The 17,144-nt window shown below is 38.3% G+C and overlaps 1 protein-coding gene across 9 annotated transcripts in view; it reads right to left on the bottom strand.

Annotated features, from left to right (window-relative positions):
- PPP2R2C (protein phosphatase 2 regulatory subunit Bgamma) overlaps positions 1-17,144 on the bottom strand; it is a 207,203-nt gene that overhangs the window by 53,700 nt on the left and 136,359 nt on the right. For all 9 annotated transcript variants that reach the window (XM_040593589.1, XM_040593615.1, XM_040593607.1 and 6 more), the window contains 4 exons: positions 8,664-8,761; positions 7,891-8,056; positions 3,565-3,677; positions 1,354-1,531 (listed from right to left, as the gene is read on the bottom strand). In XM_040593589.1, the coding sequence (XP_040449523.1) occupies positions 1,354-1,531; positions 3,565-3,677; positions 7,891-8,056; positions 8,664-8,761 (555 nt within the window). The remainder of the gene's footprint in view (positions 1-1,353; positions 1,532-3,564; positions 3,678-7,890; positions 8,057-8,663; positions 8,762-17,144) is intronic.

Here is a 17,144-nt window from a genome sequence, read left to right as displayed (position 1 = left end):
ACAAATGAAATGTTAATAAGGGTTATGAAATTTATAGTTTTCATAAGCAATTTATTTACATTTCCTGCCTCAATTTCCTCATCCACAAAATAATAGACAAATTAATCTATCTACTAGCCTCTTAATCTTTTGTAAGGATAAATTGATCAACATAAATAAAGCATGTGAAGATAAAAAACCCTGCATAAACACTAAAAGTTATTTTACACTACCATACTCACAATACTTTTGTACTGATTGCATCAATACTCCCATAGTAAGCCTTTCCTCTTCAATGATTTACACACACTTGGGGTTTAACAATTCATTCGGGGCTGATATTTCTGGCAGTAAGCTTTTAGTGTGCCAAATGACTTAAAACCTCGTGTTGTCCTCACAAACTATAATAACTATTTGGTTTTTTAAAAAAACTTGTCAGAAACAGTAAGAGTTGATTGATTTAATGAAAATGTTTCCTGTGACATTAACAAAGCATGGGCTAAGCTCCACAGATGATCTGGTCTATGAAGGAAGAAATACAATCACCAGAGACAGGGAGAACACCCTGTCACATTGGTGCTGTCTTTTAGGAATTTGCCTGCAGCAGGACAACCTCACTTTGACATCTAATAATCTCTCATAAAAATCCACAAAGAAATATTCTTCTAACGCCTTTTGAAATACTTGAAAGAACACAACATTCTGAGTTGGCCCCATAACCTATTTCTCTTCTTATTGGTCTTTTATGTTCTGAAAAACACAGAGAATCACTTTTCTTGGCTACATTTTATTTTGTTCCTCCTCCAAGCCACCCTGCTGCAGTGCAAGGGGCAGCCTCACAGATGACTGGAATGATCCTACAAACACAGCTTTCAGGATGGTGCCAGCACTTGACACAGCAATGACTGCGTTAATCACAGACCCAACAACTCACACAAAGCAGCTGAGCCTTACTCCCAACCTGTGCACATCTCAGGCATTAGGGTTCCGGGAAGCAGGGTGATGGAGAACAGGAGGTAAGGCCAGGGTAAGGACTAACCTTTCATCAAAGCAAGGTGGAGTAGCTCAGTGTGAAGCATCTTCAGGAGATAACAGTATATTCTAGTCAGGCAGATAGTTACCATTCAGCTGGCATCAGTTTCCCATTTACTTGTCATTAACCAAGTCCAAGACTAATTTTTCACATAAAATTCCCTGATTTTTTGCAACCTTTTAGCTGTCTCTTATGATATCTGAGCTCTTCTGTTACAAATACCGCAGGGATTCTGATAAGTAAAGGTATATTTTAAAATCTGCAGAAAAATATTGTAAACCAGTTCTATTAAGCCCCATTAATTCTACCAACACTGAGAAAGAAACCACAATAAAGGATACTGAAGCTCCTATCTGTGATTGCTAAATGCCAGAGGTTAATCCTGAGATCATCTGCTGACATGTATGTCTCACAGTCACTGTTGACAGATATTGAGTTGACATGATAGGTGTGACCATTAGCAAAGATTCTCCGGGGAGTGACTTCTACCATCAAATCCATAGGTTTCAATACAGGCACCTGCCAAAAAAAAAAAAAAAAACCAAAAAAAAGAACACAAAACACAAACCAAAAAGAGAGTAAGATTTTGAATAATTTCTTGCTAGGATTATGAGAGTTTCAATGGAGAGCAAGCAAAGATTGTGACGTTGTAAAACTTCTCGACAGTGTACGCAAGCTGAATTTCCCCGTGGACGAATTGCTGAGCAAGGCCATCCTTGCCAAGGAGGAAGGACAGGACAGGAGAACTGTGGAGAGCCAGGCAAAGCAATGGAAAGCCTGGACCGTGAAAAGGGAGGCACTGGAAAGCCGAGAATGTGGGAAGTGGGGCACTGACAGCTGGCATAGAACAGGCCAGTCCCACTGCAGGAGCTACTGTCTCACACGTGCAGGAGGCTTTGGCTCTGACAAGCAGTGAAGTTCCAGTATTTTGCTTTTGCTGAGGAGTTTGCTGTTGGTTGTAAATCACTTATAGTATTTGTTTTGCTACTTGATGTCTCTCTTTCAAAAATGTCAAGTGGTGAAAAGGTTATAATCCCAGCAAAACATAATAAAGTCTTGGAAAACAAAGCCAATGTGTACTGACATACCGTACATAGACACATACTTCTGAAAAGCCAAGAGCACAGACTATCACTCATCATTATGCCCTCATTACTTCCCTGTGTATCGCTTCAATGTCATGCTTCAATAACTAGACACTGTCAATTTATTCCCTATTGGTAAAGCATTAAGCACTGTAAGGCTGTGGTCTATGATTGGGACTGTTCGATGTTGTTGAACATGCATCAGAAAAAATCTATCATACATCAACCCACAAGGCAGTTTAAAGAGGAACACAGAGAAGTTAAAGGTTGAGTTTAGCTTGCCACTAAAGGAACAAAACAATGGTTGGCTCAGCCTTTGAATTCTAACACAATTAGCAATCTGGGATAGTTTTGTTTGCCTAACCATATCAAATACATAAATATTCCATTAATGTAGTCACCTTTACACTTTGGAGGCTTTTTTCACAACAGACAATATTGGCTTGTTTTGGAGATGTGGTTTGGTTACTTGGTTTTAATAATAAAGAAATACTAGTGCTTATACAACAGAGCCTTCCTGTTCTAACATTTAGCCACTTCCTTTGCCAAAACACCTTGAGTGAATTCAGCCACTAAAGTCTGTCATTGGCCATTAAATTAAAGCCATTAAAGAGCAAAAATCTGTTACATTATCATGCAGCTGTTGGTCTCTTCTCCCAAGTAACAAGCAACAGGACAAGAGGAAATGGCCTCCAGTTTGATCAGGGGAGATTTAGATCAGATATTAGAAAAATATTCCTCATGGAAATGGTTGTCAAGCATCGGAGCAGGCTGCCCAGTGAAGTGGTTGAGTCACCATCCCTGGAGGTATTTAAAAGATGTGTAGAGATGGCACTTAGGGACATGATTTGGTGGTTGACTTGGCAGTGCTCGGTTAACAGTTGGACTCGATGATCTTAAAGGTCTTTTCCAACCTAAGTGATTCTATGATTCTGTGATCATACATGCTTCTGTGAGCTCCTTGACTCCATCTGTTCAGCAATGCAGAACCTGACTTTCACTGGAACACAGACTACTGCAAATCCCACTCTTAAAATAAGAGATAATTCTTTTATACTAATTAAATAAAGATGAGATGGAAATATGGTGTACTGTCTTTAACACAGTTGCTCTGAATAAGGCAAGAACACTGTTTCATATTAGTTCCAAGTAGAATGCTTCCAGCACGCTAGGCTAAAGGATCCTGTATGAAAGCATGTTAGGTCACACTGAGAATTTTATCAGGAAGAATAAAACTGACATAAACTCTTTAAACATATTTGTGTTGGTCACTGTATCATACAGGATTTTTGATTTGAAAATATGTGACAGATTTCAAGACCATTACCAGACAGCTAAATCTTCAATGAGAATTATCATATGTATGCTTAGCATTAGGTACATACTTAAATCTTTTACAGAATTAGCACCCATTACTACATTCCTAATACAGAAACAACTAGATGTTAGACAAAGACAGCAGCTTACCTGCAGTGATGTTACTGTAGAAAGATCTTTAAGTTTTCCTTCTTCATCCTTTAAGTTGTACCCCTCTGGTCTCTTATCTCTTTCAGTAATTTTCCATAACTTGATTGTTTTATCTTCAAAAGAAAAGACAAACAACTGTTTGTTGTTTAAACAAGCCAAACTGCTTGTTTAAATAATTACTGAAAAGTGTTAATACAAGAACATACTAATATTTGTACAATTAAAACTTTTTTTTATAAATATGCATTTTTCATAGCAGCCATTGCATATATAGCAAAACAAGTCTGTCTGAAGTCCATGCTGCAAAACTCAGGCCAAGCAGCGTTCATCCTCCTCCAAGAGGAACATTTTTACTGCAGTTTCTACACCTTGGTTTAGACAAGTCCCGTACTGAAACAGTCTGGGTCACATAACTTTGCATATCCAGAAAATTTTGCCAACAACAAAAAAATACTGATAAAGCACATCCCCCATACCTTCAAACTGACTCAGAGGATCCTGACAGCTGACAGACCATAACAGAGCACGTGCTGCTCTTGTATCCAACTTGGCAGTTTGCAGGTGAAGCAAACCAAAACCACTCAATGCTCACTGCTGAAGCTCAGTTTGACTATTTGACTTTGCAAGGAAACAATCTTGTTATTAAAGCCAGTTTGCTAGGTTATTTAGGGAGACATTTCTCCCTCCTAACAGAGTGCACCTAAGAAATACCTGAGAAAAAAACCCCTGAGAGAATCGTGTTCTAAGGCTAAGAGTGAGAAGTGGGGAGAAAAAGGTAGTAGTCTTACATGGAACGGAATTAAATCTAAACTCTCTTTTTCGTGGCGGGTGAAGCATATGATGGAAGAATAAGGATGCTTTTCATTTAGTAAAGAGCCTCTGAAGCCAAAAAAATAGAAGTTTTAAATATTTTAGATGGAGTTTGTCCTTGTTTTTGTAGTAGCTGAAGCTGCAGATCTCCCTAATATTGACTATCCACTCCCACTCTGGTTGTGCACCCAATCTGCCAACCCTAACACTCCCTAGGCTGAAAAATCAATGAGAACTCTTCCGCAAGAAATCCGTCCCTGAGCTTCTAATGGTTGTTCCACTCATCTGTTCATCGAGTAGCCAAAGCCCTTCCAAAGCTTGTGCACTTCAGCTGCCACTACAGCTCTCATTAACCTCTGTTCCTGCATCATTTCTGATAGTGTCCCACTTTCTTCCGTTACCCCTCTTTGCTCAAGTACATAGCAGATCATAATTCTTACCCCAGCATGGCTGATCCAAATACTTCTTTCAAATCCTAGTACAAATCATTTCAAAGGCAGGATATATGAATACATGAATCATTTTGCATTTCAATGGCAGCTTTAACTTCGACCCCTTTTTGATTCAAAATTAATCCTTCCATTGCTCTGTTTTTACTATTAGGCATCTCCTAAAAATATTGATATGCTAACTTTCAAGCAACAAAAATATTACAATTATCAATCCACAGAGGTTAGTTCAATTTGCAACTAAAAAGTTCCAATTAAATATTCAATAAATTTGATTTGCATTGGTCACATTAATTAATTACTAAAATTACATATAGGCCTTGTCATGCACTTGGGGTTTTTATTACATGTAAATAGCACATTCTTATCTATTCAAAAATTATAACTACAACAATTGTAATATGAATTATTAGAAAAAACATAAAACAAATTTTCCATTGTTGAACTTGGCCACTATTGATAAACCTATCTCTTCCTAAGTGAAAACTATTTTATTAGCAGTTAAGAGTATCACATGTGTTGGTTTTCCTCCCCTTCATCTCCCTCTGGACTTCAAAAACTCCCTGGAAATTCTAAGCATGCCTGTATTTTGCAAAATATAGAAACATCTCTGTGAGGTTCAGTATTCATTCAGTCTCAAGAGTGTTGTGAAGTTTAAATTAATTAATGTCTGGTAAGCCATCTGAAATCCTCTGATGAAATGATCTGTATGGGCCAAATTCTGATCTACCTGATGTAGCTCACATGGAAAGTGGCCCCAGTATATTCTGGTACAAAAGATACCACTGAATCCTAGTAATTTATTATTATACTATAAAACCAGTGCAGTTTACAGTGCAAACTGGAAATTTGCTAACTGCAAGCAATGAAAATTCACAGTAGGATTCAAAAGCCTTGGTGGTTTCCTTCTGCCTCCATTAATAAGGTGCTACAATCAAAAGCGTAGCTGATGACTTGTTGGTAACATGTGAACCGGAAAGGAACTGATAAATCCAGGTCCCCTCCGAGAAAGGTGACCTGTGCAGAAACAGCCTCAGACAGAAGTCCTCTTTAGAAGGACGGAAACAGATTTGGGCACGTGCAGACCGGCCAAGTCTCATATATTGAGGATGAGGTTTAGATGGACTCTCCCCTCATGTTCCCTAATAGAGGGATGCTCCTTCCAGCAGATTCAATGGGCACTGCCCACCTGTGCCTGCAGAAAGGATGCTGTTTCACAGTCCTCATTTTTCTGACCAAAACTGGGCTTTAGATCCTGAACTACTAGAAAGCAAAGTATCAAAAACTGCATTTAAATATCAGGGTCAGAAACTCGTAAATATAAACCAGTACTCAAGATGTTTCTACAACCTGCCCAATATAAGCATGTGTGACAGGCAATGACGTTCTTCTCTGCAAGTTAGGGAAAACACTGTTATTCCTTTTTATAAGCATGGAATTGATACACAGCATCAATGACTTCTCACAGGTAATATGTGAGACCACAAGGAATTCGACACGGGCCTTCTGTGTCCTAAAGTTAAAGCTATCTTTAGGAGTATGCCAAGAGGTGAATCTTTAGACTTCAACCCTGGTGTGCCAGGAAGCTAGGAATCCTCCTGGGCACACAAAAATGTTTTATAATTCAAAGCCAAAATCCAAAGACTATGCCAGTGGCACGACTTCTGTTCACCTCACCATAAAGAGGTCTGCCGGGATGCTCCAGAATTAAGAAGAGGGAACAACAGAGGCCAAAGTATTTTGCCAGGTTCTAGGCTCGGGTCAGAGTTGCCTGAATCTGAATTAAGCCATAGCAACACTAAGACTGATTATTTCTTCCCTTCTCCCTTCCCGTATTAATATCAACCAGAAAACTGATATAAAGGTCTATTGGGCCAAGTCTAAAAGAAGCATAGGTGAGGACTTGGCTGCATTCCTCAGTGTTTCCAAAAACAAAATCTAAAATGAAAAGGGAGAGGTTTACTTTCAGTAATCTGCTTTTGTATCAGGCACTGGAAGAAGCTGTTCGTAGTTAAAGTTACCTGAAGTAGAAGGGATATTTTGACCATGGGAGAAGCGTAGAAGTAAACTCCCAAACTTCCTAATTAGCTGACTAATCATTAAATTAGCACAAATCACCTAGCTATAACAGATATATTTAATTTCAAATATTGCAACAGTGCCCCCCAAAAGTCAAAAGACAACTTTAAGGGAAACAGAGTACAAAACATAAAATAATTTGCTATCTACTGTGAATTAATGTAAATATTATTTATTGCTATAAATTTTAGCTAGAAGTAATAACTTTGCCCTAAAGCATCAATTCCCAAAGGTGAGATTACACTATTTTTCTATCAGCAATTCCCAATTATGCTCAAACTTCCAGAAGAAAAATTCTTTTCGGATTATAATGAGATGTAAGATTTAAAATTGGATATTTCTCTCATGCATCACCATCAGTAATAAAGGTTGTGGGGGTCCAAATGTTTCTAAATGTGCATGTTAGGCTCCGTTCAATTTCTTTCCCTTATGTCACATCTGCATAGGCCCTCTTAGCATTAACACTGCATTTTTTTTAATCAATAGGCCTTAAGCATGTTAGAAAGATGAGTCAGTATCAATGTCCAACTATTATTCCTATCGCCTTCCAAAGATTTGTGTCTTTAAACCATAAATAAACCATTCTGACAATAATGAATGAAAAGAAAAAGAAATTAATCTCTCTCATCTATATTCATTTACACATCTACGAAGAACAGAAGTTATGACAAACGCATCAGACAAAATTCTAAAGCCCCGGTGAAACACAGCTGCTGAGTAAGGTGATGCCTTTGTCACCAAATTTATTTCAGAATAGCACTGCATTTTAATAGCAGAAATGGATAGGTCTCTGGCTATGGATAGTCAATAGGAAAAACCCTATGACTATGAATAAAATACATAAATAACAGATATCAGAGTCCGTATAACATTCTTGGTAAACTCTAAAATAGGAAATTACTAAAACAGTAGATTAAAATGAACATAGAGCACTACAATGCACAAGAGCAAAATGCTGGTATGTCCTATATACTCTCATCTATCTTACCATTTGTTGATAAAAGTGAATGAGCTGCATTTTGCTGTGGTAACCACTTGATCTTGTTTATTTTTTCTTCTATCTCCAAGCTCTTCAAATAATCAAATTCTGGTTCATGGCTCTGGAAAGTGCTGTAAACATTGTACTCCCCCTGATTGTAAGGCTCATTTTTACTCTATGGAGAATAACAACAACAAAAACATGTGGTTTATGATGGCGATATATGTCCACCTCTTAGGAAACATGTATAAGCAGCCTTATAAATACAAAAATATTGAAATTGTAACTTAATTTCTCATTTTAAACATGATATTGACAGATTTGCTTCTACAGGGATTAAATTTCCTGTAAGAACTGAAGCAACATTTAATAAAAGTCAGAATTTTTTAAGAGATGTCAATTATTCAGGAAAGGTTTCTACGAAAGATACTGCAGATAGACTGAACTTAAAAGCGAAACATAAAGGTATCACAGCAAAGGCATAGTTTTAAATGGAATGGTTCCATCAAACTGGCAAAAGCTACTAAAACAATGTAGAAGTAAACCAGTAACAACCTTCTTTTTTCTTAGCTTAGAAATTTGGAGTTTTAAAGCATTTTTGTTTGGGACAGCAAACTTCAGAGTAAAAGATCCTTACCCTCTTTCACTTTCTCTTCAAAGAGGTGACAGTCTGTTTCACTGAATCTTGAGATTATAAACAGGTTTATTAGATCAAAATAAAATACTAAAAATGAAGCCAGGTTTTAGCAAGCTATTAAGGACTACATTGGTAACTCACATACCTCAGGTTCCCTTTGGAATATAACAACCCGACCCCCCTTGTCACCAGTAGCCAGCAGTTCTCCAGTGTGGTTGAATTCAACTGTAGAAATAATATCAGCTGGAGAGAAAAAGAGAAAAAAGGCAAAAATTAGACTGCTACTACAAAACAAAGTCATTAGACGTAACAAGCAATCCACAAAAAAATGCAACAAATGAGGGATTTGAAGGAAGACAGATGAATTCAACAGCAAGTCACTAATGCAAACAGGCTGCATGCCATTTCAATCAGAGGTTACTACACAATGAAACAAGTGCAAACATAATGAGGCAAATCTGTGTTTCCAGCACATTTGCAGTTTGGGAGTGGAGATCTCTGGAGAAGTTATGCTTCAAGAAGAGCAACTTCAGGCTGCTACAAAGCTTTTTTCCAGTATTGGCGATAGCAACAGCATTGACCTCCTGCTATTTCCACTAACAAGGACCAACGTAACACCTCAGTCATGTTGATGTATTATTTATTCCTTACTCTTTATGAGGGTTTTAATATAACCCCTTGCACTAGTTTTCTCAAATATGTGTTCTAGCCAAGAATACAAAAGCAAAGCACACATAGCCTGTCCTCTCACAGAGGAATGAAGGCAAACCAGAACCACTCACTGTGCAATGCTGACAAGAGCCCATTCAAATCATCATTTTCAGTAAATCATTTCAGCACCATAAAAATATGTCATCAGAAGATAAAAAGATCTCAGTCTCTTTCTAATTTTCAGCAACTGCCCTTCCCTAAGCAATTGCATCAGCTTAGACAAGAAACCTAATCAAAACCTGAGGCCAGCCTCGAGTACAAATTACTATACATCAGAATGAGAAGGGAGAAAGAGACTGCAGGAGCAAAAGAACTGGTTCTTCTGTTTGTATGACAGTAAATGCTAGAATCATAATCCACAGTTAATCCTACGCTATTAGCATAATTTAAATTAAAATGCCTAGTGCAATAGTAATTTAAGAAGCCATCATATATACAGTCACAGACAAATGCAGCGTATTACTCAGAGATTGCACGTATGAATCGTCTATAATGATCAGTATTCACTCATCAGAAATATGGGCCAGATTTTTAGAAGCATCAGTAGTTAGCTCCCCCTTAGGCATAAAAAGCTGTGGGTTTCAAATATATTCATCATCCATCAGTGTACACTGAGAGCAACGAGGCAACAGTGGGCTAAGCTCTTTTGAAAACCTAGCCCCAAATGAGTTCACTAAAATTCAAAGGAATTGGAATAACAAGTGGATGTACCATTTACTTGATACATTTCATGAATTGAAAACATCTGTTCCTATTATTCTTTCAATAAACTAGCAGTTGAGTGATAGAAAGCTTCTACTGCCAGTAGCTGTCATCAGCAACATCGCCATCCAAAAGCCAGATTCTTACTGGAACATTATAAACAATTCACACTGATCATGGTAAAGAAAAATATCTTTTAACTTTAAGACATCTTCACCATCAAATTTTACTGACTGAAAAAAACAATAAAATCAAACAAACAACACTTCCTCTTTTTTTTCCTCCACACACTACATAAATAAAGCAGAAAGGGGTAATCATAAAGTGCGTATGTAATTTTCATTTTTGCTGACTAAAATATGGATGTATAGACTTCGAGAAAAACGGAACATGACAATTTACAGTATTTTGGGTCTGAATCCAAAGTTCCTCAGAGTTAATGGCATTTGATTTTTATGTGGACTTCCACAGACTGTGTACTTTATATGTAATACCCAAAACCCCCTAGTATCATTAGAGTACAGGAAGAGTAGAAAGACTTTACTTATAGTTGGTGATGCTCTGGGGCTTGGAATGGGTTGAGTTTGATCTAAAAACCTGCATTTTTTTAAATCTAAAAATCTAATCAACTTTTCTGGCATATAAATTCATTTGTAGTGCCTCCAGTGGAAGAACATTTCTTGGCTATTTTGTTCTTATCCTGCAAACTTTATACCGATCGTAGGTATGAGCTCCTGCTTATAAAATGATACCTGCACAATTTCACTTGTTTAAAGCTGATTCTTATCCCAACCATGCAGACAGAACTGCAGAAGTCTCATAATGACAGTCCTTTTAGAATGGAGGCTCTTACATGAAGTGTGCACTGGGGGAAAAGGGTAAATGCAGAGGGGAGGCAATAATATCTGTTAAAATTATGTGTGTATTTGTGTGCGTATGCATCTGCTTGTGTAATATATATCTGATTTTCTCAACAGGTCACAAAAGAAGCAGATAAAATAACTGTGCAAAAGGAAAGAATGGCATTTGAACTTACATGTGTGAATACACTTGCTACTGGTCTGGAATATTTCCACAATGGTATGAAATACTCTTCACAATGGTCACAAAATATTATATTGAACTTTAAAGAAGGGTTAAGAGGGGTGGTCATATTTTTGGAGGGTATGTTTTCTCCAAGGTCACCCCAGGCATCAGCCAATGTCCAATAAAGTCCACAACAGTATTTGCACAGACTTCAATAGTAACTGAACCAGGGTTCTAATAAAAGAGTTATATTGCATTTGCCATTAAAATATTGTGTGCAGTTAAGTGATTAGTTTAAAGAAAAGCAGCTAAAACACTAAGGATCTGTGGGCAGTGTGTAACGATGTTGTTCTGAGGCAAAATTCTCTCCCCCCAAAGGTGTTTCTTCAAGATGCATTCCTCCTTTCTATTAGAAAAACTAATTCTGAACTGGAAACTACCTATCATTTTTAAATTAACTTGTTCTGAAAAAGAGCAGATCAAATATTCTGACCTTAAAGGCTACGCAGCTTGTTGGTAAAAAATTATCCTTGAACTGGAAAATCACTTTTATTGATCCTGTAAATAACAGCTGAAAACAACAGCCAAAAAAAAAAAAATAAATCTTGTCCAGCATATCTCTTCAGCAGGCGAACACTAGTCATGCTGTTTTCATAAAAAAGATTAGCCAGGCTGGCTCTTCCTAAGACAGGGGAGGTGGGAACAGAATTAATCAACAAAGCTCTTCATACCCTTCTGCAGAACATTCCCCTACATATTTATTAATGCTGTGGCAACATCAGCCACTATGTCCCATGCTGCAGATTCTTCTATCGGAGAATGGCTCCCTGAGCATACAGAGCAATTAACTATCAGATTTCACCCTCTCCAGGATATATAAACGCTTCACAATGGAAGAGCTGATGAATTTGCATGTACAGTAAGCCCTTGGCAAGGGATGGCAGAGATGAAAGACTCCTTCCAGACTTCTGCACTACACCTTCCCTATCTCTGCTGGCAGTGCTGAGCTTTGCACTAACAATTAGGATTATTGGCGACAGAGATAATTTACCTATTAAGAACAGTTATGGGTAACCTCAACACCAATGGGCAAATGTTTCCAATCAGATTGCAAATCCCAACTTTTATCCAATATTCATCTTCCTACTCCATTTTTAGATTCCCCATTTCGTCTATGCAAAAATGTATATAAATTTGGATCTAACAGTCGTGATGCTCAACATTTTCACTCAGTTAAAAAGCACAACTTGGACACTCAAAATACAGATGCTGACTGGGAAAAGTAAACCAAAAGCCTTCAAAACCAGGGTATACACCTGGTCATCTGTTCCACATCCTGCCACAGCAAATTGTTCCAGCAGCTACACCACATTACAGACTTCATTCCCCAGACTCTAATTTCATATATTTACAGAAAGACATCACATTACAGCTTAAACTGAAGGGAAGTGTTTCCTGATCCAGTCTGAAGTATTTCATTCCTTGACTCCTAGTCACCTCTGCCCTTTTGTACCTCATTAACCAATTCCTCTGCAACTTGACAATTCACACTCTTTAAATGTGCTTAATGGCTATATTGCACCCAACAGCTGCTGCTTCGTTAGATATATTCAGCTTTTCTAATAGATCTAAGTCTATCAATGTACATCTGTGCACATCAAGATATCTCTAACTGATTGTACTGCTCTTCCCTCAACTTCATGAGTGTTGTTCCAGCATGGGTGGAGGCAAATGAACCCTCCAGCAGCCCCATCTCAGGCTCAATGTGGGGTGGCATGAAACAAAGGCTGGTACATGTAGCCCACATTAATTCAGGCCTTTATTTCAAACCATCGTGTACTTTTCAATGTTCACTTTCTAGCCTCTTACAGATTTATTTTAAGGTTTTGGTTTTTTTTTTAAGCTTATTTCTATATAACAGAAACAGGTCCAAATACCTTTACAAGAACTGGAAAAGTTGTATCTATATAATAGATCTTTGCATTATTTTCAGGCATTCTAGCATAATTGCATGCCATTTCCCACCTAGTATGCACTCAGCAAAGCAAAGTCTGAACATACTTAGTCATCTCCACACAGTCTTTTGGTCAGAAACCTCAAGGAACAATAAATAAAGCTCAACTACAACTTTCTGTATGTTTCCTTTACTAATAATTTCTACCCTTTCTGGGGCCTTTTAGCTGAAGTCCCTGGTATAGTTTATTTTGCTTCAGAAGATCAGGAAAGAAAAGTAAATTTGAAAACTATTTCACCCAGCACCAAAATGCAGCTTTTCGGACAGCGATAGCAAGTTTTGAGGGCAAACAACATCACACAATGATACAGGGAAAAGAAGATCAGAGAATATAATATTCCACTGAACTGTAGTGTAAACCTGACAGAGAATAGGAATGGGCCAAAACACTGGAATTAACATCAGCACTTTTCTCAAAAAAATGCTGTGAAATACTACCAGCCAGAACAGGTTAGAGCGTCTCCTTTGTATCACATCCACCACAATCAGCATGGCAACACTGTCAGCCTGATCTGACTGAATCAGCATCTAGGTCAGGTTTTTGTTGTGCATGTTCCCAGTGGCTAGCAGACAATCTTGTAGTCTATGTTATTTCAACCAAGTTCTGACCTGGCCTAACCTTGGTTTGTGAAATCCAATAAGATCACAGCTCAGTCTGGCATGGCTGCAAGCAATGTTCAGTCATACTGATACAAAAGTCCCTGAGGAGCATAATCTGGAACAAGCAACAAAGCGGCTTGCAACAAAGAGTGCCATAAAACAAAAGGACAAATGGTAGATTAAAGGGGAGCAGTATAACAGTATCTCACGTGAAGGGAAAGCCATTAGAGTGAGCTGTGTTGTCAGCATTTAGTTTAGATTTGGAAAATAACAAAAAGGGGAAAGAAAAAAATGGATGGGAAGAAAAAACCTGCTACCTTTTTTTTAAGCTGAAGTTACAAAGGTTTCCTCAAGCAGCTAGAAAACAAGGTATGCAAAACCTCAAAGGCATGAGGGTCAGATGAATCCTTCTTTTCTGAAATAGCTGGAAGAGAGATCCTTAAAAACAGCTAAATTTGCTACTTGAAGCAATATCCTACTTGTAACGTGCATCCATTCTGGTTCACAGCAATTCAGTATCTTGGATCCAGGGATTGTATGACACCAGAAACAACCCCTCAAAATTCAAGTAAACACATTGCAAAATCTCACACATCGCACTGTCACCTTGGCTGGGTCAAAAACTTAACACTAAAAGCCAACACACCAGAAAGCCAACTCCACTCTACTGGTAGAACAAGAGATGTTGACCTACACACAAACTACCTGACCTCTCCAAGTCACCAAAACAACACAGGATACACGGTAAGCCAGTACACAGTTGGGTGGCCATATGATAAGGACAGGTAAGAGAAAAAGAGAGTGAAAGGATGCGTGAGGTGGAGAGAGAAAGAGCACGTGAATACGTTAGAAAGAGCAAAAGCATGAGAAAGGGCACAAAAGAGCATATGTTAGAGAGCACGTGCACACACGACAGCTTAAGAAAGCATGAAAGAGCACAAGGAAATGCCACAGCAGAAGGTAACAAAGCAGTTTGAAATGAAGGATCTATCTACCCCTTTGCCCCTGGGATTATCTCTTACCCTGGCAAATCTTTCACTTTGCTTTTTTTCCTGTTTATTATGGCTTTAAAACCTGATGGAGTTTGTGCTGCAAAATCGTGTTTGTTCCATGTTAGATGTACAGGCAATACAAAACACAACAGGGAGCCAATTTTGCCAAAGCAAACTTTGAATATAGATGCCAATGGCGTAAGTCCTTCAGGGATCAGTGAAACAGGGTGATCAATCAATAAAAGAATGAGATTATAGACATGTGTCCACTACACTTCATGTAGTTGTTTTCCTAACTGACACCTTATCTGGCTTCATTGCTAGCAAGGACAAATATATCGAGGAAAAAATCCAAACAGCACCATTTAATACTGTCAAGCAAGAAATGGAAGTTTATTGGGCTAAATATCACCTCTCTTTCTAAGTGAAACAATCTCTTCCTCATAGGAAATCCAAAACCACGGGGTCAAATGCTGTACAGCTTTTTAAAAGCTGCTTGAAACAAGAACACTTCAGCTGGGGATGGTAGTAAATAATAATAATTAAAAAAAAACAACAACAGAAGCAAATTTCCTAACCTCAAATCCTGGCAAGCACTGAGCAAATCTTGCCCTTTTTTTCATCTTTAATTGCCAACTTTTGGATTTTTAGAAATGCTACACGTACATACCTCAGTGGCCTGCATCAGCCCTAGCTGATCATAAGACCATCAGGATACCACTGAGTTTCACAGGTCTATGCATCCCTGTATCTTCAGGGACCAAGGAAAGCACCTTCCCATTCAGAATATTTGAATGTAGGTTCACGCTCACTCAAAGAGAGAATTGAAACAGAACCTAAAAACCAAACCCAAAATTTACATCCCCTCTACGAGCACCTATGACCACTGTGATTTACGGTTTCTAGCTTTGAGCTTTCACAGAGTTGGTTTTTTTCTCCAGCATTTTTTGTATGTGTTTATTTAAAGAGCTCAGAAAACATTTTCAACAAATTTTTAGTCACATGCTAATTTCTAGCTATATTTCTCAAATTAGAAAATCTGGAAGTGACACCCAACTATTGGAGCACAGTCAATGGGAAAAAAAGTAATTTTGCCTACAGGGCAAATATGTAAAACAGATTATCAGGTTCTGTGCTAAAAAACCCACTTCAGCCTGAATACAAGTCACTGAGATTCAGTTTTTCATAAAGGGACCCCTCCACTTCTATTCCTAGTTTAAAAGCTCAAAATCCTCATTTCAGAGCCTATGGAACCCATCTCTCTCCCACAGAGTGCAAGGCCTCCAGGAGAAGAGGTCAAAGAGACTTGACCTTCTGCCCACCAAGGTAACTGGAAAGTTTCCCACTACTTCAGTAGTAAATAAGGTCAACATTTGTCAGAGGTGGTGTAGCTGAAAATTAGGACACGTTTCTCAAAATTTTGGCTACAGTTTTCATGCACTTCAGTTTCTTCACGTTCAAGGTGACCTGCTTAGATCAGGGAGACATTGCAAAGCTTCAGTCATTAGTTCTGCAGAATGCCTAATTAATGTTACTATTATCCTCGCTGAAGTCACTAAGTGCACTGCTTTGTGCCTTCATAATCCGAAATACTCAGTGGACTGATAAAAAGCTTGCTGCAATTCCTTTTAATACCTCTTCAGAGGCTCCCAAACAGTGGTACTGCATCACCTGCAGTAACCAAGCAGCCTCTCAGTGCTGCAAGACTGGCAGTCATCCCTGCCTATGAACAGGCAGCGCAGGGCTCGACTCCAGCCCTGCTTCCAGCAGGTACCCCAGCTGCTAGGGATATCCAAAGCAGCTAAGCCTGGGAAGCACCGATCCCCTCCAACCTGTTCAACCTGAACAAACTGGAAAACTCACTAGAAAGCCTTTCACCTTTGGTAAATCTAAGCCATTTGGTAACACTGCTTATACTTATTCTTACAAGCAAAACTTTAAACTAAGAAAACACTGCAGATCAATCTCTATTTTAGCATAAAGACATGCACACAAAGCTTCTAAACTTCACAACACCTAAAAGTTTCTTCACAGCTTACACTGTGTAACATATGTTAGTAATTTACTCTTTGAGATTTCTGGCAAAAAGAAAAAAAGAAAGAAAAATGCAGCTGGACATTTCTTTCTGTGTTTGCTGTCAGATGAGACAGTCATCCTAGTTAAGGATTCAGCAACAGGCTTGAAACACTGTGCTTTATAAACATTAGCACAATTAGGAAACCTGCCAGTCCGCTCCTCTTACCAACCAACACTGGAGGGCAAAAAGGAAAAAAATTGCCATGGGCATCACATTATGTATTTACAATTTCCAGAGTGAGCTTTAAACTGGTACTCACAGAATGAAGCCTGCCTGAGCTGGGAGCTTCTGCTCAGCTCCATGTTACTTCCCACTGAAGAGATGCACAGCCTGGCTGCCAGCAAAAGACAGATTAGAAATGGTGCTGCCAAGTGTTAAAAATGCTAGGCAACCGGGTTTTATTGAGAGCATAGAAAGACCTTGAACCTCGCCCCTCATTTTTGAGCAAATAAATGCCAAAAATTGAAAGCGTACGAATTATTAAAACATACTAATTTTCCTTTC

Source organism: Falco naumanni, chromosome 1, assembly GCF_017639655.2.
Source record: "Falco naumanni isolate bFalNau1 chromosome 1, bFalNau1.pat, whole genome shotgun sequence".
NCBI lineage: Eukaryota > Metazoa > Chordata > Aves > Falconiformes > Falconidae > Falco > Falco naumanni.
The sequence above is the reverse complement of the archived record's forward strand: the minus strand, read 5'-3'. Positions and strand labels throughout refer to the sequence as shown.